This window comes from Diospyros lotus, chromosome 7, assembly GCF_014633365.1.
Source record: "Diospyros lotus cultivar Yz01 chromosome 7, ASM1463336v1, whole genome shotgun sequence".
Taxonomy (NCBI): Eukaryota; Viridiplantae; Streptophyta; class Magnoliopsida; order Ericales; family Ebenaceae; genus Diospyros; species Diospyros lotus.
In genome coordinates, this window is record NC_068344.1 from 21,111,172 (window position 1) to 21,133,646 (window position 22,475).

The window sequence follows — 22,475 nt, forward strand, 5'->3', positions numbered from 1 at the left end:
TCATTAATCGACTAAAGAGATATTGTTAATTGAGTAACATATATATTAGTCAAGTGATGAAGCTTATTAATTGAGTAATAAATCTAAAGCAAAATGTCAAGTCTCTGCACTTGAACTTTTAATCCACTAAGAAGTTGATGTTAATCAAGTAACTTTAAACTTAGTTGAGTAAACAAGATCATTACTTGAGTAAGAATTGTTGGATAGAGAGTTAGTCTCTGTACCTGAAGTACTAATCGACTAATGAGAAAAGTTAATCGACTAACATTATATCTTAATTGAGTAACAAAAGCAATTAATTGAGTATCTATTTCAAATCTTAAATGACTGAAAAATTAGTTGAGTAGTTTATATTCTATAGTCAAGTAACATCAAAAGTTAATTGACTAACTTCAAAGATTATTCAATTTATTGTGTTGAAATTCAAAAAACTAGACGTTACTGACAGCATTAAATGCGCGTAGAACACAATTTTTAGACATTTAATGTGATCTGATGCTTCTCTCATGTAAATGGAATGAAATTCAGCTTCAAATTTAATCTAATCGTTTGTAGAAAGAATGTTTTTGTATAGATAATAGGTACAAGCTTTTACCCATTGGACAACAAACTAATTGCATTAAAGAGGAAAAACTATATAAAGGTAGTAGAGACTCAAAAAAAATAAAAGGATGATTTGAACATTCTATCTAAAGTCTCAAAGCATACGAGCTTACAAATCCACATCCTTATACATTGTTATCAAAGAGAGAGAGAGAGAGAGAGTACTTTTCGTTGTAAATCTTTCTATTCTTTGTTTCTTTGAGAAAAGTTCTTTCTTTAGTTGAGTGCTTAATTGTAAAAACTTATCCTAGCGATTCAATCACTTCTTAGCTTCTTTAAGTTGCAAAAGGTTCTAGTTAAGCCCACAAGAGCTAATTGTAAGGTTCTAACTGATTTGCAAAAGCTGAGTGTAAGGATTCCATCTAATCCCGTAAAAGTTGTGCAACGGTTCTAGTTAACCCCCCGCAAAAGCTAAATAGTAAATTGTGAAAATTCTTATCGAGGAGTTAAGATAGTGGACGTAGATAGTTGACTGAACTACTATAAACCTTGTATACTGCATTCTTTACTTGGTTTTATTTCAACAAGATTTTTTTAATTTTTGGTAAGCTTAATTCACCCCCTCTTAAGCTAATAGTTCTTCACATTGTATTTTGGATAAAGGTGTTACTTATATGGTACATGTGTTACTTATATGGTCCTTTAAAAGTTAGTAGAGAAGCAAATGATGATATTCTCGATGTAATTAGTTAAAGGCTGAAAAAAGGGGAATGTAACCCTCCTAGTCAACTTGAAGATGGATAGGGCACGTGAAGGGAAGCTGGAAGCCCTACCCTAAGTAATCGAAGAAGTTTTGTAGGCAAACCAAGACGTGATACTACCTGAGTTACCCATGAAGCTTCCACCCAAGAAAGAGGTGGACATGTAGACGGAATTAGAGTCGAGATTTAAGCCACTAGACATAACCTAGAATAGGATTGCACCACCCAAATTGGAGGAACTATAGAAGTGGTTGAGTGGCTTACTAGAGGAAGGTTATATTAGGCCATCCAAAGCACCATATGGGGCTCTAGTCTTGTTCCAAAAGTGGGATAGGTTTTTGCTACTATACATGAATTATTGAACCGTAAACAAGGAAATTGAAAAGAAAAAAAATTACCTTTTTCCCTTAATTGAAGATGTATTTGACATGCTGGGGTAAGCTAAGTTCTTCATCAAGATGGGGAAAGACTTTAGATGGAGACCTGGAAGATCAAGGTAGTTCAAGAATGGGAGACTCTCACAAAAGTATCCTAACTTCATTTTTTTTCTTGGATTAACTACCTATTACCCTAGGTTCATTGAGGGCTATTTAACAATAGAAATCCTTTTAACGGATCTCTTTAAGAAGGAGAAGATATGGGAGTGGATAGAAGCATGCTAGAAGGTGTTTAATAGGTTGAAGGTCGCAGTTATGGAAGAGCTTGTCATTATTCTCTGTCACTACAACCAAATCTTTGAAGTGTTGATGGATATCTTGAACTTTTCCATTGGAAGAGTGTTGATGTATGGTGGATACTCCATCTCCTTTGAAATTTGGAAGTTGAACGAGGCCAAATGACATTACATTGTCTAAGAAAATGCGATAACTATGGTAGTTCATTGCTTGTGAATGTGATGACATTATTTATTGGGATCACATTTTAAATCCTAACTAATAATGTAGTCACCAACTACTTCCACACTCAAAAGAAGTTGTCTCCCAAGTAAGCTCAGTTGTAGGACTTTTTGACAAACTTAGACTATGAGTTAGAGTATAAACCCAGGCGCACTAATGTCGTGCCAAATGCATTAAGCCAGAAGTTTGAGCTTTCTCCCATTAGTTTGGTTTAAGGGGAAAATCTTGGAGAAGATCCATGAAGGTATTAACTAATACCTTATGGCCAAACTATTCATAGACTTGGCTCAAGAGAAGAAAATGAGGCACTTTTAAGAGGAGGATGCCCTACTATACCTTAAAGGACGCTGAATCTATATTCTAAAATAGGATAACCTACAACGAAACCTTATTAAGGAGTGTTATGATACAGTGGGTTAGGCACCATAATTAGAGGCAAACTTGAGGCCTATTGGAAAGCTCCTACTTTTGACATGCGTGATGAAGTATAACTGTATGTGAGGACTTGACTAGTGCGCTGGTAGGACAAGATGGAGCGTCATTTTCAAGTGGTTTGGTAGAGTCATGCCCAGTCTTAAGTAGGGTGTGCAACTGAACTAATCGAAATTCACTAACCGATTAAACTAAATTAGGAGACAAAATCGAAGCGAACCCACTGCTTAATCCAAAAAATTGAACATAAACTGTATAAATTGAATTAACTGAATAAACTGAAGAAACACAAAAAATCGAACGAACTGATAGATTGAACAAACTGAACTAACAATTGAAAAAACAAAAACTAAAAAACTGACAAGATTTCACTATTTAAGGTATGACAGTCCAAACACCACAATCACCATCTAAGGTATTTTCAAGATTTCATGTTGTCCCACCATAGAGCCATTTTAGAGCTCACAAAATTTGTTGGATAAGAGCAACAATATAATTCTCAACCAAAAGGTCCAAGAGCTATGTTGTTGTTTGTTGTTTTTCATTTTCCTTAATCATTTGTGGATCGGTATAAGCATAGGGCTCAGGTTCCATGACAAAAGGAGAAACTTTAAAAACAAATCTAACATAGGGATAAAGCTTTTATATCAAAAGGAGAAAACTCAAAAACAAATATAGCAAAAAGACATCCTCATGACTCTAGTTCAAATCGTTAGCATCCACTATAAATTAAATAAACAATTATATCTTCATGGTTGAAAAAATAGATAAAAAAATATCATCCATATAGCATTGCTATTAAAAACAAATACCTAGTTAATGAACTTTTAGTTTAAAAAGCCCAACCAATAATCACCTACTTAATCCATTATTGAAATTTGAAATACTGTTGTGTCAAATCAAAAAAATCGATACTTAGTTGGTTCCCCATAAGAAAAAAGAAAAAATAAGTTTGTGGAATGGCACAAGTATCAAATAAAATGTTATTTTTGTGCATTCAATTAACATTTTCACTTAGCCTTCTTTGAACTATTTCTATAAAAGTACGTACATATAGAAATAAAACTATACATACCCAAACATATGTAAAAGATGGATCAATTCAAAAAAAAAAAACATAATGTAGTACTTGCATTGCAAGAAGGCGACGTTGAGTCCATTTTGTATAAAGCATTGTATTAGCCTATTACAAAAATATTGGAAAAATTAGTCTTAGGCAAGTACACAAACAAAATTGAATAAACCATACCAAAAGTCAAACACAATTGACAAATTCAAAACTCTAACCTAACTTAAACTCACATCTATGGGTCGTCAGTGGGTTGATCGCTAGTCATAGGTCACAGAAGGGGAAGACAATCTATGGGACGAATGTTCACAGCAAAGAATGTAACGCCCCATTTTCTAAGCTCGTTAAAACCCAGAACAATTCTGGGATAATAATTTTTTTTTCTTAAAAACTATTGCTAAACGATATGATTGCTCTTATCCATCCCAAAATTTTCATTCATTTATCTCTAAGGAGAATCATCATAAATATCAAATGCGAAAGTTTGAATCAAACCTAACATCATAACATTAATCATAAATCAGTTCGTACATCACGGGAACATAAATTTCTCAACATAACTTAATACATAACATAAGTTCTCAACTAATATTAACCCTAAATAGGGTTCTACATCATTATTCCTCAAAACGTTCAGAATTCGAAGTAGCAGAACTTAAATATATGAGCTACATACACATACATTCAACTCATCATATAGCTCATCATGCACTTTGCTAAGTGCTATTTCATGCCTCATTTATCCTCGTTTATACTACAATTTTCATCTGGAACTTTTGAATATTCTAGGGGCAAAACCCAAGTTAGATGATGAATCATCTAAGTAAGGGAATAAAACATTTAATACTCATGTATGTATGCAATGCACATAATATCATAACTCTTATGTTTGGGTCGACTACACCTTAAGATTATCCGCCATTTTTCCAGTCTCCCTACCAGATCAGGGGCGTATGGGTGCACCCTTGGCAAAGCAACAGCTTCAGTACCTAATCTCAAACCCATGCAACGTATGACCGTAAATCTCATCATGATCATATGCATATTTCATAAATCAAAACATGTAAATGCAATCTACATGACATACTCATATCAAGGTATGAATATGATAAGATCATTTTCATAAAATTAGATTTTGGAATCGAAAAACTTACAAACTAAACATTTTCATAAAACTAAATCCAGTTGGGAAGTGCCACTTACTTTGCAAAAAGATAATTTTGCCCTTAGCATAATTTTGCTTCAAATTCGCGTTGGACTTCCAATCGTACTCATTATGAATCTTGACGTATTCTGGGCATCATAATTACTTAAAAAAAAATCAGATTTCTAATTTTCTATAATTTTCCTAACTTCTCCCATTTCCTCCTATTATTTCCTCGAGATTATGAAATAAATATTTGCTCATAAATTTTTCTCAATTTCTCTTCACAATAATTTCTAAAACAATATTCCTAAACCCTAAAAATTTCCTTATAATTTTCAGAATCCATGTTCTATTTATTTCTCATTTTCTCTTTGATTTTCAAGCATCTATTGCCTCAAAAATCCATAATAAATACCAATCATGCATTTCTCTTCCAATTTCATCATCAACAATTCTAAAATATCATTATCATATTTCTAGAATTTTTGAAGAAGTTTTTGAAGATAACTCACATTCCCGCGGAGTGATTTGGTATTCTTTTATACTGTAACGAAGTCTCGGTTTGCGTATCCAATGATGCCTTATGTCACAAATTTTCACAAGAACTACTAAATCCAGCCTATAGGATTTTTCTAAGAATTTTTGGTATTTTTCTCTATATTTTATTTTTCCTATTTTCTTTCTTTCTTTTTTTTTTTTTTCAAATCTCTCTCTTACTCTCAATTTTTTTTTTCTTACGACCTTTCTCTCTCTAATTTAAGTTCTCAAACATTTTAAGTTTACTCTATTTATAGAAGGTTGAATTAATCTTAGAAAAATTGTAGTGACCCACTATCTTTAATTATTTTGTCACATTTTTTAATTATTTTTCACTAAATCTCATTCATAATCTTTAATTATTTGTCAATACCCTACTTTGTCTCTCACATTTCTTAATTATTTCACCTATTATCTTTGATTATTTGTCCACACCCTACTTTGTCTTCCACATTTCTCAATTATTTTGTCAAATTTCTTAATTATTTTCCACTAAATCTTACTCATAATCTTTAATTATTTGTCCACATCCTATTTTGTCTCCCACATTTCTTAATTATTTCACTCATTATATTTGATTATTTGTCCACACCCTACTTTGTCTCCCACATTTCTCAATTATTTCACTCATTATCTTTAATTATTTTGTCACATTTTTTAATTATTTTCCACTAAATCTCACCCATAATCTTTAATTATTTCTCCACACCCTACTTTGTCTATCACATTTCTCAATTATTTCACTCACTATCTTTAATTATTTTTTCACCTTAATTATTTTTCATTAAATCTTCTTTTAAATAGATTATTTTTTTCATTTAGTTCATTAATTTTAAGCTCACTTTCTTAGCCTACTAACTCTAAGCTCATTTACTCAGCCTTTCAGTTTTTTCAACTTAGCCCACTATCTCTAAGCCCATTTACTTAACCTTTCATTTTTCAACTTAACCCACTAACTCTAAGCCCATTAGTTTTCTCAATTATAATCTCTAATGGATGTTAAAAATATTTTAAATATAAAAAAATTAATTATTTTTATTCTCAAAATATTAGGATATTACAAAGAGGACAAAGGGTGAGATGGGAACGACAAAGGAACAAGGAAGGTCCATTGGCGTGGGAGAGGCCGAAGGCCAGAACACGACAAACAAAAGGGGACAACATTCATCGGTCAATAGCCAATGATGAAGGGGATGGCGATCGATAAGACGAAGGCCAACGGCGAAGGGGACGAAATGTGAGACAAGGACAATGGTTGGTCATCAAAGGAACAAGGAATCAGGGAGTGGCCAAAAGGCGAAAGCTTGAAGGTGATGAGTAAAAAGAGAGGAGATGATTATTGTCAGTTAAAGTCGACGGCAATCCGATAAAGATGAAGGCGATTTTTAATGGTAGGATTTCGATTTGGTTTATGATTTGTGGGTCCCGAACTCTCTCGATCTCAAAGTCTCTTTCCCTAATCTTCTTCATTTGCAAGAGACCGGCCAAAAAATAATGTTGTTATATAACCATCAAAATAACGTTGTTTTAAAGTTCGATAAATTCATTTTCGTTATTTCAACCAAAATAACTGAACCGAAATCGAATAGCCAAATTTCTACAAAAGGTAATCGAACCGATGCTAGAAAAAAAACAAACCAAACCAAACCGATAGGTTTGGTTGGTTCATTTTGGTTAGTTCAGGTAGACCAAACTTTTGCTCTCCCCTATCCTTAAGTGACCTTGGGAGAGTGTCTCCCTAAATTTCACCCCATCTTTATCCAAGGTGAATTAATGCAAGTCCAGTCTTTTGGTGGTGGATAGCTTCTCTAGATGCACACTTTCATCACGATGTCGGTCAATTGAAAGGTAGAGGAGGAAACCTAACTATTTTTTTTTTTCTGTGTGATAAAATATTTGCATATGTTGGAGATTATCATTAGCAATCAACATCCTTAATTCACTAAGAGGTTATGTAAGGAGTTACTCAAACTCCTTGGCTTGGAGTTTCATTTTTTCATAAGCTTTCACTACTAGACTAATGGTTAGATAGAGTGGGTTAATAGCTTGTTGGAGTGTTATTTACAACAATGTCAACCAACACAAAGGCGACAAGCAAAAGGAGAGAAGACGACGATCGTCAGTTGAAGTTGACGACAATGGCGACGACAATCCGATGAAGACAAAGGCAATTTTTGACGATAAGGTTTTAGTTTAGTTTATGGTTTGTGGGTCTCGAACTCTTTGGTCTTGAAGCTCTTCTTCTAACCTTTTTCATTTGCAAGCAGTCAGTTAAAAAATGACATTGTTTTATAACCATCGAAACGATGTTGGTTTAAAATTCGGTCAATTCAGATAGTTTGCTTATTTTGACCAAAAAACTAAACCGAAACCGAATAGCCGAATTTCTACGAAAAGTAACTGAACTAAATCGATGCAAGAAAAAAATTGAACTGAACATACAAGTTTGGTCAGTTCGTTTCACTTAGTTTAGGAAGACCGAAGTTTTGCTTTCCCCTACCCTTAAGTGACCTTGGGAGAGTGTCTCCCTAAATTTCATCCCAAATTTATCCAAAGTTAAGGGATTCAAGTCCAGTCTTTTGGTGGTGGATGGCTTATCTAAATGCAGACTAATTCGTCACAATGCCGGTCAATTGTAAGGTAGAGGAGGCAACCCAATTATTTTTTTGCCACGTGATAAAATATTTGCATCTATTGAGGATTATCATCAGCAATCAGGATCCTTAATTAACTAAGACATTATGGATGAAGTTATTCAAACTCGGCTTGGAGTTTCACATCTTCATAAGCTTTCACTCCTAGACTGATTGTTAGATAGAGCAGGTTAATAACTTGCTGGAGTGTTATTTACAACAAAGTCAGCCAACACGATTGGACCAAACTATTGGATGTGGCCTAGTTTTCATACAATTGGTAGAAATGTAAGTCAATAGGAACAAACCCATTCAAGATTGTGACGGACTAACAACCAGTGACCCCACTTGTAATGGATGAGTAATACAAGGGTCAAAATCCAAGAGCCCATTCCATGGCGAATTCTTGGCAAAAGAAATTGGGTGAGACCAAGGCTTTCCTTGTTAAGGTAATGGAGATGATGAAGAAATAGGTAAACTAAAAGAGGCGTCTAGTGCAATTTCAATTTAATGAACTGGATATGCTGAATGTTATCCCTTTACAGTTTAAGGCTTATTAGAGGATTCATAAAGGTTTGATTTGGAAGCACGAGGGTCCATATCTAGACAAAAAAAAGGTAGGGAAGGTGTCATATCAACTTGCATTACCCCTTTCATTGAAGATTTATCTAGTTTTCCACATTACCTTCTTGAAGCCTTACCATGCAAGTTGTGACAATTAAGAGTGGTTTGTGTCACATAGGGCACTTCTGGTGGTGACTACATAATTTGAGAAAGTAGGGAAGAAGATACTAGCTGGCTAGGTGGTGAAGTAGAATGGTGTGTCACGTTGCACCAAGGCGATGAGGACTTGTGGCAGTTTTAAGGGCTAATCTTGTTAACTATTAGCAAGCAATGGGGATGTTGGCACTTTAGGTGGGGAAGAATGTTTTGACCTTTTGAATCGTAGATTGTCATTTCATCATGAATAAAGGCTTTGTCTTACAGGCAACATGTGGATGATTTAAATAATTGGGGTATGATAGGGTCATGATTAGGACACGTTAAGGGCATAACTAGAAGTTGACTAGAGATATGTTGTGAGGATGTAGATAGTTGGACACTTGGATGTGATCAAACAGATTGTATGGCTCGATATGAGAGGAGTCCTCAAAATATCTGCCACATGAGACAATGTGGTTGGTCGTGTTGTGCGAAAGATTATGGCACTAGTTTTGAAAGATTCTAGACTTATTTGATTGTTATTAAGTTAATTAGAGATGAGGATAGATTGAATCAAATTTGTAATTATACCCGATAAATAAAGATAGCACGAATATTTTTATCTTTTTTACATAAGTCTAAAGGTTATAAATAAGGGGTCTCTCTTGAGTTGTATTCATTCCATCTTCAATTGAAGTTTTGAGAGTTTCTCTATAAAAATTTTGTGTTGTTTTGCTTTTTTAGTTCTCTTGTTTTGCTCTCTTGTGTTGGTGGTTTCGATAATAGGAAGATCCCAAGGAAGGTGTAGTCCAAGAAAAAGGTTGACTTAGAGTGATTGTGACCTAAGACTAACGCGATTGGCTTAGTGAGTTCCAAGATTGAATGAGTACACAAAGGCCAAATTTCTAAATAAATCATTAAATCATTCATTTAATAGGTTTTCTCTCGAAAATTGATATTTCAAAATTTTAAAGAATTTTGATAATCTCACCAACACCAAAATTCCTATTTATTTGTGGACTTAAACCATAACCAAAAAAGGAGGTGGTGGTTTTGGGTATGATCGTCTAAATTATACGAAAACAGAAACAAAAACTCAAAAACAGACATTTTTCTAAAAAAAGTAAACATAAAAAATGTGCGAAACGAAAATGAAAAACATTTTTGAAATATTTTGGAAACAAGGAAATGGTGCAACATAGATGGTTGTAGAAAAGGAGGTGGAGATTAAAGTGTAGTAATCAGTTTATTATAAATGATATTTAATGATTGAAATAGTAAAATTAAAGTATAATAACTAATTTTTGTAATTTATTTATTGTTAAATTGGTATAATTTATAATTAAAAATAGTATATTTACCCATTTATTTAACTAAACAAAGGTTTTAGTTATTTCAGAAAACACAAAAATATTGGTTGTAATTTCATTAATCCTCCTCATGCCCGATGTAATTTATCTAACAACTTAAGGAAAAAAATTATTAGAAAATGAAGATTATATTATAAAATAGTTGTGTAGAGGATGAAGTACGCGCATGTATGCAACACATCTAATGCCGCCGCATCCACCGCGGCTGACGGACCCACCATCACACTTCAAATTCAGAGTTTACAATTGCAAATTCTTTGAAGGATCACGGCTCATCGCCACCTTCGCCGCCGCCGTACCCTGACCCATATCCCGAACCATACCCCGAGCCGCTGCCCGAACCGTACCCTGAACCACCTCCGCCGCCGCCGCCTCCTCCTCCTCCACCTCCGCCGCCGCCGCCAGTCCCGCTGCCGCCTCCGTAGCCAGAACCGCTTCCACTTCCATACCCGGAACCACTTCCCGAACCGTATCCGGAGCCTCCACCACCGCCTCCTCCTCCACCTTGGCCGCCGCCGCCACCTCCCCCATTTCCTATCCCGCCACCAGATCCATACCCAGAGCCACTCCCAGACCCGAACCCAGAACCGGAACCGCCCCTGGACCCCGAACCACCACCTCCGCCGCCGCCTCCCCCTCCCCCTCCCCCGCTACCGTATGCACCTCCGGGGAAATCTCCATACCCATAACCACTCCCGGAGCCGTACCCAGAACCATAACCTGAACCATACCCCCCAAGTCCCGACCCACCACCGCCACCACCACCTTCTCCTCCTCCTCCTCCTCCACCACCTCCTCCTTTGCCTAAGACCACTCTAAAAGGCCTAGCGGCAAAGCCGACGTCCACAAAGAACAGAACCAAGAATGCCACGCCTATCAACTTAGAACTCTCCATCTTCACACCATATAAGCCAGTGGCTTCAGACAACTGACAGAAATGACTGCGTGTGAAGGATTTACGTATGAAAATATATATTTAGATCTTTGGAGAAAACAAAACAATGCCTGTGAAGAGCAACGTCGGTGCATCCAAGCTATATATATAGGCATGGAAAAAGTTTGGGAAAATCGGCTCAATTCTAGTAGCTTCTTCTAATAATGATAGAAAATCAATATATTATTTGTTTGAGAAGAAGTGGAAAACTCATAAAGTGTGAAGTTGTTAGGCATACGTGTTATTTGTGTTGTTGATAAATGAATAGGGTTTTAGTGGTGGAGTTGGTGTGTGGAGGGGTGGCTTTAGTGGGAGTGGGACTGGGAGTGGTAGTGGACTTGGACTGACTATACTGTCTTCTCTTTTCCTTTCTCTTTCTCTCTCCCCATATATGCATATGCGTTCATGCACTTTTTCTAGAATGCATAATAATTAATATATAGAAAATGACAATCTATCTTTAATAATATATTCCTTTTAATTTCTAATTGTATGATCATTAATATTAATATTTGTCACAAAATTTTAGCTCTTTAATTGGCGTTTATAATTTGTGTTGAAAGATTGTCCGACAAGTAACTTAAAACATTAATATTATCGAAGTGCTTATGATGATTTAGCCATGCATGCATGTTCTCGAATTCAATTTTGGGATGACATATGTACAAATTTCACAACAATAATGTCAAATAAACTCTGAATTAGTTCTTTATTGCTTTCATTAATTTCTTCTCCCTTTCAGTCACAGCTGGCATCTAATCCTTACTTACCCAGAAGAAAGAAGATTCAATACATACAGTTAGTGCATCTATGAATGCGGAATCCAGCTGAAGTTACCAATTTGAAAATCCCTACTGTTCTCTCAATCTCATGCATTTATTTATCATATAATATAAGTTTTCCATTTAAATCATTTTAAAATTTCGATCCATATATAATTTTGGGAAAAAAAACATATTATTTACCATAAACTTTTTCATAATTAACAATTAAAAATATAAACTTTCTGAAAAGAACTAATTAATTAAGAAATTAAAATTTCAACTTGTTAATTTTATTCATTATTTGAATATGAGTTTTTGCTAATTTTTAAGACACGTTACTCGTGCACATGTTTGTGCTAAATAATTAAATCCTCAAACAAATTAAGAAGTCACAACAACCCACTAACTCACCAACCCAAAACCAAACCCCAAACCCAAATTCCCTGTCGAGATCCCTACACACAAATGATGGTGGGGGGTGGGGGGAGTGAGTGTAAGTGTAATCTTAGAATGACAAATGGCACTTTGCTTTTCGATCCTTCCTACTGCCAGTCGCCTTTTAATTTGGTGGTCATCTGCCTCACTTGCACATTTTGCTCTCAATCATGGCAGTCCATGCCCAATTATATGCAATATATATATAGAGAGAGAGGACTGGTGGTGTATTTTTTTGTATTACTATATTTAAGAGGCGAGGTGTAAAAATATAGAAGAGTATAAAGACGGTTTGGTGTGCTTTGGAGGGGTACCTGGGGGTATCTTGGAATTGTGTTATGAATAATGTTAAAAGAGTGATTTAAAGATACTTATTAATGTGTTATAAATGCATATTATTACTATCATTTTCGACTTTCATTTCTCAAGTAAACACTTCAAATTTTTTCTCACAAGTTCATGGTTAGGATAGAATTTTTTAAGATATTTTAAATTATTTATAATATCAATATATATAAATTTAATTTACCGAATTCCATCTTAAAAAGTTTATAATTTTAGACCAACCTTCCTATTCTAGTTTCTTTAACCGATTAGTTTATTTCTTCATATGTAAAGTCTCAAATCTCCTTTGTTGTTTCCCATCAAGATATTATATTGAGTTTTGTGGGTGGGTGGGAGTGTACAATACAATAAGTTCATAGCTTTAACATTTGAGTTTTTTTAGTGTATTCTTCATTAAATTCATCTTTAAGTTTTGGAATGATTAAATCTTCCACAATTATAGTTGGCAACTTTACACCTTTAATAATGCCTTTCTAGGCTTCATAATCATTTGATTGCACATAGATTTTCATTATTGCCTTTCAATAAGTGTAGTTAATTCCATTAAACCAAGGTGACCTATTTGTGGACTAACCTTTAGCAATTTCATTCCAATAATGACTGTCATTCTTACTTTAAATTTTAATTAAGGTATAGAAAAATTATATACCTACTTTAATATCATTTGTTGCCTAGAAAAATAATTCGATGGTTTGTATTGGGTTTTTAATTATAAGATACAAAAAGTTTCTTTCAAAATTCTTTTTCTCAAAGTTGAGTTTTAATATGTGAATTGCCGATGGATGGGTAATAGCAAGTAGTAAAACAATCAAGTACAACCACACAAGATTTTATAAAGATTTAATTTTCACTACAAGAAATTCTGGATTTAGCGACAGATTTTCAGCAACAGAAATTTCCATCACTATTTTGCGACGGAACAGCGACGGAATTACGACGGACTGTGAAATTTTTTTTTAAATTTATTTAGAAACGGATTTTAGCGACGGAATTTTTCCCGTCGCAAAAAAATTAATTTTTTTATTTTTTTGCGACGGAAATATATTTCCGTCGCTAATTTTAGCGATGGAAATCTATTTCCGTCGTTAGATTTTAATGATAATAAAAAAATAAAAATTAAATTTTTATATAGCGACAGAAAAAAGTTTCGTCGCAAAATTTTAAAATAAAAAATTAATTTTCATATTAGTTTAAATAATTAAAATAAAATTTTAAATTTAATTTTTTTATTATTAAACTTTACCAACAGAAATTTATTTCCGTCGCTAAAAATATACTTCCGTCGCTAATTTTAGCGACGGAAATAAATTTCCGTCGTTATATTTTAATGATAATAAAAAAATAAAAATTAAATTTTATATAGCGAGGGAAAAAAAATTCCGTCGCAACATTTTAAAATAAAAAATTAATTTTAATATTAGTTTAAATAATTAAAATAAAATTTTAATTATAATTTTTTTATTATTAAAATATAGCGACAGAAATATCCTTCTGTCGCTATATTTAAAATAAAAAATTATTTTAAGTTAACAAATTAAAAAAAATAAAATTAGAGACGGATTATTCAAATCCGTCTCTAAATCCGTGACGGATTATCCAAATCCGTCGCTACCATTAATTTTTAATTTTTATTTGTTTTATTTAATTAATTTATAAATATTTAAATTTGGAATGAATATTTAAATATATAAATATTTAAATTTTATAAAAAATTAAATATACATTTAACCATTAGATGAATATTAAAAAATTAATTTATAAAATTTAAATAAATATATTAATATTTAAAATCATAATATTGCTAAATTCTAACTATATCAATTAAATGTATAATAATTAATTATTTATAATATTTATTAACTGTGTACAAAATGTAAACAAACACTATAATTGAAAAATAAATAAAAAGTTTAAAAATCATAATATTATTAAAAAAAATATTTTAAATTTTAGAAATCATAAAAATAAAAAAATATTGAGAAATTACATTATATGGAAAGGAGTCCAGGAGTTATCTTGTCAATCTCTTTCTCTTTATAAATATGAGAATTTTTTGCTAAGCTAAAAAGTTTAAAAACCAAACATATTAGGCATGTTTGTTGTACCTTAAAAGTTATAATTTTTAACTTCTAGCTTCAAAAAAATGATAATGTATTGTTTGTTTTACCTTATAGAATTATAACTTATAACTTCTACTATCTTTTAGAAATGGTAGAAGCTGGTTTTTTCAAAGCTAAGGTACCTCATCTTCTATAGCTTCTACATCTTTTTGAAAAGTTGTAACAAACAAGTTCACAACTTATTTTAAGTTTTAAAAACTATAATATAAGAAATTATAAACTATAATTTATTTAATTAAGTTGCAACAAACGGGGCCAATATATGGACGACATTGTATCTTATACTTAATAACAATATCATATGTCACTATCTAATATAAGTGTTATGTGTAAAACATTAATGTTGATCAAGAAAAAAATAAATATAACTATTTATTATTTGTCCTTTCTAATTTTGTCTCTGAGTTATAGATGAAATTCAACAATCTAAAATCTACTATGTTGATCAGATAGGTTCTGTCATTAGTATTGTTCTATTCTATAATTAAGAATCCTAAGTTCGATGAATGTTTTGAATTTTTACTTTTTAAATTTTTTTATGAAACTCGAAAATTACCCTAAAAATTTATAGATGTTATGTACATTTCGTTTGATATAATTTTTATTTATAAAAAAATTAATTAATAAATAATTCAATATATCAAATTAATTTTTTAAATTAATTTTTAAATAAATATTAATTTAAAATACAATAATTTAAATTATTTTATCATCACATTTTAGATAATTACAGTAAGATTTTAAAAAATGATTTAATAATAAAATTTTATTTAAAATATATTAATTTTATCAATTAAATAATTATTAATATTATTTTTATAAGTTATATTATTTTTTATATAATTAAAATATTAAAATAAATAAATTCAAGAGGCGGGAATTTATTTTAATAATAGTTTTAATAATAAAAAAATAAAAAATACATTTTAGATAGAGATAGAATTTATTTTCTATCGTTAATTTTAGCAACAAAATTTATCTTCTGTTGCAAATATTAGAGATGAAAATAAATTATGTCCCTAAAGTTTAAAATAAAAAAAATTAATACTAGTTTAAATTAAAAAAATAATAAATTCTGTCACTACTTTTTGCGATGCAAAACTATTTTTATCGCTAAAAAATTAAATTTTAATTGTAATTTTTTTGCTTTTCAAATATAGAGACAGAAAGTTTTTTTCGTCGCAAATTTTAAAAATAACAAATTAAAATTTAATATGGAATCAAATAACAAAAAATAAATAAATAAATTTAGTGACGGATTGACCGAGTCCATTGCTGAAATAGAGATGGAACTTTCAATCCGTCACTAAATTTAATTTTTATTTATTATTTAATGAATTTATAAATATTTAAATTTATAAATATTAAAATCTATAAGAAATTAAATATATTAATGTATATTTAATTTAATTTATAAAATTTAGATAAATATATTAAATTTAAAAATCATAATATTACTAAATTCTAAATACATCAATTAATATATTTCATGTGCATAAAAATAAAAATAAAACAATATTGATGGATTACATATATAGAAAAGAGTTTATGAGCTATCTTATCAATGTCTTATTCTCTATAATTAGGAGAATTATATAAAAATGAAATAATTAAATGTATAATTAAGTCATTCACAATAAATAATAAAAAATAAAATATATAATAAAATATTTATGTAGCGCTTGTTAAAATGAGCAGGATAAATAAGTATGAAGATAAGTCCGAAATAGTTTTCAGATTAAAATATGGAATAATGGTTTTCTCCCTTAATAGTTATACTATAAAAAAACTATAGAAGATTAATTTTTATTTTTGAAGTTTAAGTGTTATGTATAAAACATTAATGTTGAACAAGATTTAATCCATATCTCTCTTTTTTCTTTTGGCAGTATTTGTTAAAATTCGATATAACCTATTTGTTTGTATGACAATATGTCGTTAGTTTTTAAAATGTATTATTTTTTAATTTCTAATTTTATTTTTGGTTTTTTCTACTTTATTGAATCAAATTAATTAAAATTCGGTATAATCAAATTAATTGAATCAAATTAATAAAAATTATCAATTTTTTTTTTTAAATTCGCTTCTATTCAATTAATGTTTTTTAAAAAAATTAGTTTTTTGTTTTCGAATATATTTTTAGTTAAAAATAGTCGAATCGATTGGATTTTAAGACAATGATGTTTTTATGATAATAAAATGACGTTATTTTTGGCCTATCACACAATTTTTCAACTTGTTTGATTTTGTAGCTTATTTAGTTTATCGGTTAATTCAATTTTAATTAATTTTCTTATGTGTTTGTTCGGTTTATTGAATCGATTTAGTTTATGTAGTCTATATTTAAACTTTTTTATTGTTAGTTAATTTAGTTTGTTGGGTTTAATCTGTCAAGTTAGTTTAGTTTAATTTCTCAATTCAATTTGTTGATTTTTGATTAATTCGATGATTGAACCGATCGTTTACGTACCCCTAACAATGAGGGAAACTCTTTATATATGAAAGAAAAAATAATCAAAATTTTATTCTTTAAAAAATTAAAGACTAGTCAACATTCAAAATATATAAAGAATATTGTTACAAAATTTTTGAATTTTTTTTATCTTTTATGAATTTTTTATTAAAGTAATATTTATAATATATCAAATTAATTTATTATAATTATTAGATTTATAATATAAGTATTTTTTAAATTAATATTAATTTAAAATGCAATGATTTAAATAATTTTATTATGAAATTTTAAATGATTATAATAAATTATTAATAAAATTATTTAATAATTTTACATTAATATAAATTTTATTAATTAAATAATAATACTAATTATTTTAATATTATATAAATTTATATATAAATTATTAAAAAATAAAATTTATTCCCGCCTCTTAATTTTCCTCCCCCCCGTAAAACCCTGGTTCCCCCCCCTTTCCCTTCCCCCCATAAAACCCTGCCCCGGCCCCCCTCTCTCCCTTTTTCCCTCTTCTCCCTTCTGCGTACCCTCTTTCCCTCTCTCTCGTGGCTAGCCCTAGCCCTCGCCCTTGCTCACTGGCTCGACCTCACTGGCTCGCCCTCACCCGCTGCCTCGCCCTCGCTTTCGCCAGTTGCAGCTCGCCCTCGCTCTCGCCTGTTGCAGCTCGCCCTCGCCCTCGCTCACTGGGTCGACCTCACCGGCTCGCCCTCGCCCTCGCTCACTGGGTCGACCTCACCGGCTCGCCCTCGCTCTCGCCCCTTGCTGCTCTCCCTCGCCCCTCGCTGCTCGCCCTCGCTCTCGCTGGTCGCTGCTCGCCCTCGCTCTCGCTGGTCGCTGCTCGCCCTCGCCCCTCGCTGCTCGCCCTCGCCCCTCGCTGCTCGCCCTCGCCCCTCGCTGCTCGCCCTCGCCCCTCGCTGCTCGCCCTCGCCCTTGCTCACTGGCTTGCCCTCACCGGTTGCCTTGCCCTCGCTCTCGCCTCTGGCAGCTCGCCCTGGCCCTCGCCCTCGCCCTCGCCCTTGCTCACTGGCTTGACCTCACTGGCTCGCCCTTACCGGCTGCCTCGCCCTCGCTCTCGCCTCTCGCAGCTCGCCCTTTCCCTCGCCCTCGCTCACTGGCTAGCCCTCCCTCGCTCACTGGCTCACCCTCGCTCACTATCTCGCCCTCACCCACTGCCTCGCCCTCTCGCTGCTCACCCTCTCCGTCGCCTCTCGGTTGGTAGTTGGGGAGGTTGCATCTCGGCTACTTGATCTAGCTCTCTAAGTCTTGCTTTGACTGGGTGACTGGGTTGCTCGCCACTATGCATTGACATTGGGACACTTTGGTTCAATCTTTTGAGGTTTGGTTCAATCTTTGGTGTTGTATTCTATTCGGGTTCAAATTCAATGCTAGTGACAAAAAATTCTTTTGTTTCAATCTTTGGTATTGTATTCTTGTTCTTGGCAGATAGGCAGTGGCCAGTGGACATCCCTTCAGACTCTAGAGATCAAAAGATTAGAGGTAAGTTAATTTATTTGATTATGTTCTATTTAATGTGTATTTCTATTTTATTTTGGCTAATTTAATACCTATTATAATGAGTTTAGCAATTATGACTTTAGGTTTTTTGCTAATTGTTATTTGACTACTTCACTTAGTTAGAAATTGTTGTGGTTGAGATATGTTAATTGTGGTTGGAATTGTTGAATGTGATTGAATATTTGAATTGTTCATGCTAAAATTGTTAAAATTTTTTTATATGATATAAGTATTTATTTATTTATTTTTTAATATTTTATTATAAAAAATAAAATTTAAATATACATTAGGATTTAGAAGCCCATTTTTAAAATCTCAGTTAAAAGACAACAACAGATGATATAAAAGACAACAACAGAATTATTATCGTTAATTTTAAGTACTTGTATTTTTATATTTAATGAAAATATAATGACAACAACATATATGTTAGTAATGTAATTTACTATTTATATTTTTAATGAAAATGATATTTGAATGCTCACTTGCGACAGTTCTGCAATGTATTAATGTGTTGTATTTATATTATATTAATATAAATATATAAAATATTGATATATTTTATATCAATATATTAATGTGTTGTATTGTATTATGTTAATATATAATGTATTAAAGTGTCACAAGCTAGATGGTATGAAAATGGTTTCTATGAAACAAATGCAAAAATGAAAAAATAATATTTTTTAAAATACAAGAAATAGAAATGAGTAAATAAAATAAACAAACATAAATATAAGTTCTAATCTTTAACTTATTGATTAAAAATAAATAATAAATTTAAAAAAAATAATTAAACATAACTTTGTTCGAGACAGAAGTATAACCTAATTTCGTGGACGCAAATGAGTTTTCAAATAGTAAATATATTTTTGATATTTTTTTAATATTATAAAATAATCTCAAAATATTTTCGTAATTACAAACAAATCCAAAAATGATTTTTTGGTGTTTCTCGATGTTTCAATACATGAAATGTTTCGAAGATGAGCGTTTTCATGCATTGTAGATCACAAATGAGTATCCAAATAATATTTCATGTATTTAGTTCAGACATGTTGAAGTTACAAATTGATATAGTACATACAAATTTTATAATAATTTTAGTTAAAATTAATGATAATAATTCAACTTAAAATTAATAATACCGAAGCAATCCGTTATTGGAACATAGGACAGTGCCCACATAATAATGTATGTACGTAGGTAAATGGGGTTACTTTCATTTTCTTGGTCACGAGAATGAGTCTAGAAAACAGTTGGGTTTTTCCCTTTTCCACACCTGCCTTAGTCCAATCACCCCACTATATAATATTTGAAACCTTTGAAAAAGTCAATTCTCTTAAAAAAAATTAAAAGTTTCCTTCTACCTAACAAAATTAAGCCACTTAATTCCAAAATAAAAAACAGTGTTCGAACCCAAAATGGGATCTATTATGATTGAATGTTTTTTTTTTTCCCCTTGTGGAATGACTTGGTCATAAGTCAAGAAGTGATCAGTGGGGTTTGAAGAAGATAGAAACCTGAAAACCAACGAACCTATGTATCTTGTATGAACCCAACAAAATAAAGATTAATAATGGGAGAAAAACCCAATCAAGTGGAGAAAAAGAAAATTAAAGAAAAAACACACACACACACAAACAAATAAAAGTGTTGGCAAGCAGTGGAGGCTGCTGGCTGGCTGGCTCATGCAAATTGATACACACAAGTACTCTCCAATGACCCCACAAGGAGGAATATGCACCCACCTTTCTCACCTCAACTACCTTTTGGGGAATTTCATGCTCCACTTTTCACAAAAATTTTACTTTTATGTATCTTCCAACATTTGATGTCTTTTTTACTCATTACTCTTAATGCGTTCCTTGCTAGCTAACAAATAATTCTAAGTTCTTGCATTTATAAAGGGTATTTTATTTTCCCTTGTTTATCTGATCATAAAATCTATTGAATTTTTTCTAAAATAATATATTATTGTCAGACAGTGGGATAAGGCAAGGCAATATATTATTTTATTTTCCCTTGTTGACATTTAAGCTTCAGTTAAAGCTTGTTTAGTTCTCGTTTATCGAATTTATTTATTTTATAGGATGATTATGAAGTGTATGATGTGTTGAGAATTGATGATGTTGCGTTGAGAATTGATGATGTTGCATATATTGAAGTGTTAAATTTTTGTGTTTTTTTTTTCTTACATAGGGTGTAGTCCATTTATAGGGGAGACTTTGTCGAATTTTTTTTAAAAATTATATTAAATAAAAAATATAATTAATTAAATATTTTTTAGGTATTTAATTAAATTTGTTGGAACTTAACCTTAGATTCCCATTCGGTGACTTCCTCGATGGAGCGAGGAGATCACTGAATTGTCCAGTTGGACAATCTGGAAATTTGGTGTCGTGTTGTGTGCCCAGCGAATACGCATTAATTTATTCATGCATGGTACGAAAATTCAGTAGCATTTCTTGTTGTTCTCCGGTTGCATATAGGAATATGTTTTAATTTATGCAATTGACTCAAATTGAGTTTAACTTGTATGAATCAACACATAATCTTTATCGTGCATCTGGAGAACTTTGCTGAGATGCTGTCGAAATTTCGTATCGTGAGTAAATGCGTCCGCTAGTGGTCATATCACGATTCATTTCCGGATGGGATAGGTCATAACCTTCAAATTTTAAGGGGGAGTTATAAGAAGTAGTTCAGTGGAATAATATTAAAATAACTCAAATAAAAAAATATTATAATTATAATTTAGTAATTTTTTATTATTTAATGGTATAGGAAAAAAATGAGATCAGATCGTCAGTGGATGTATATCAGGCGTAAGGAGGATGGTTATGTTTCTACAGAATTTATCAAGGGTGTTGAGAAGTTTGTTAATTTTGCTAAGAGTCAACTAGAGTGGATGGATGGGAATAAGATTAAATGTCCTTGTAATCAACCAAAGTGTAGGAACACGGCTTTTCGTGACCAGGATACCGTGACAAGTCACTTGCTCACCAAAGGTTTCGTACCGGGGTATTATGAGTGGACACTTCATGGGGAAGTTATTGCTACGGTAGATTCGGTCGATATGTCTTACTCAGCATCAACGCTTGAAGCAGAGCCAAGCAATTTATTTGAGACTATGGTAATGGATGCTGCCGGGCCTGATTTCAATCCGAATATGGAGGAGGAACCTCCAAATCCGGAAGCTCAAGCATTCTATGACATGCTTAGTGCTGCAAAAAAAGAGTTATATCCTGGTTGTCAAAAGCATACGCAGTTGTCGCTTGTTTCTAGATTGTTTAGCTTTAAGTCAGAACACCATCTATCTGAGAGGGGATTTAATCAACTTTGTGAATTACTTAAGGAGGTTCTTCCTGAACCTAATACGGTGATTGATAATTTTTACAGTACTAAAAAACTGGTTCGAGGGTTAGGCCTTTCTGTTGAGAAAATTGATTGTTGTAGGAATAACTGTATGATTTTTTGGGGTGATGACAGTGATTTAACAGTATGCAAGTTTTGTCATGAGAATCGGTACAAGCAAGTTGATCAAGCTGACAGTAGCAAATGACAAAAAACTTGTGTTCCTTATAAGAAGATGCATTATTTTCCTTTAACTCCTCGGCTTTTGAGATTGTATGCATCCAATTCAACAGCAGCAGAAATGAGGTGGCACGCAGATCATGTGGTCGAAGATGGTGTCATGCGTCATCCGTCGGATTCCCCTGCGTGGATTCATTTTAACCAGACTCATAGGGAATTTGCTGCCGAGAAAAGGAATGTCAGACTTGATCTTTGTACTGAT

At 32.2% G+C, this 22,475-nt stretch overlaps 1 protein-coding gene across 1 annotated transcript; it reads right to left on the reverse strand.

The window, feature by feature from the left end:
• Positions 1-10,199: 10,199 nt before the first annotated feature.
• On the reverse strand, positions 10,200-11,109 carry LOC127806535 (putative glycine-rich cell wall structural protein 1). Its single transcript, XM_052343900.1, has one exon. It carries the CDS (start codon positions 10,983-10,985, stop codon positions 10,356-10,358), a length of 630 nt encoding a protein of 209 aa, XP_052199860.1. The 5' UTR covers positions 10,986-11,109; the 3' UTR covers positions 10,200-10,355.
• Between the last annotated feature and the right edge of the window lie 11,366 nt (positions 11,110-22,475).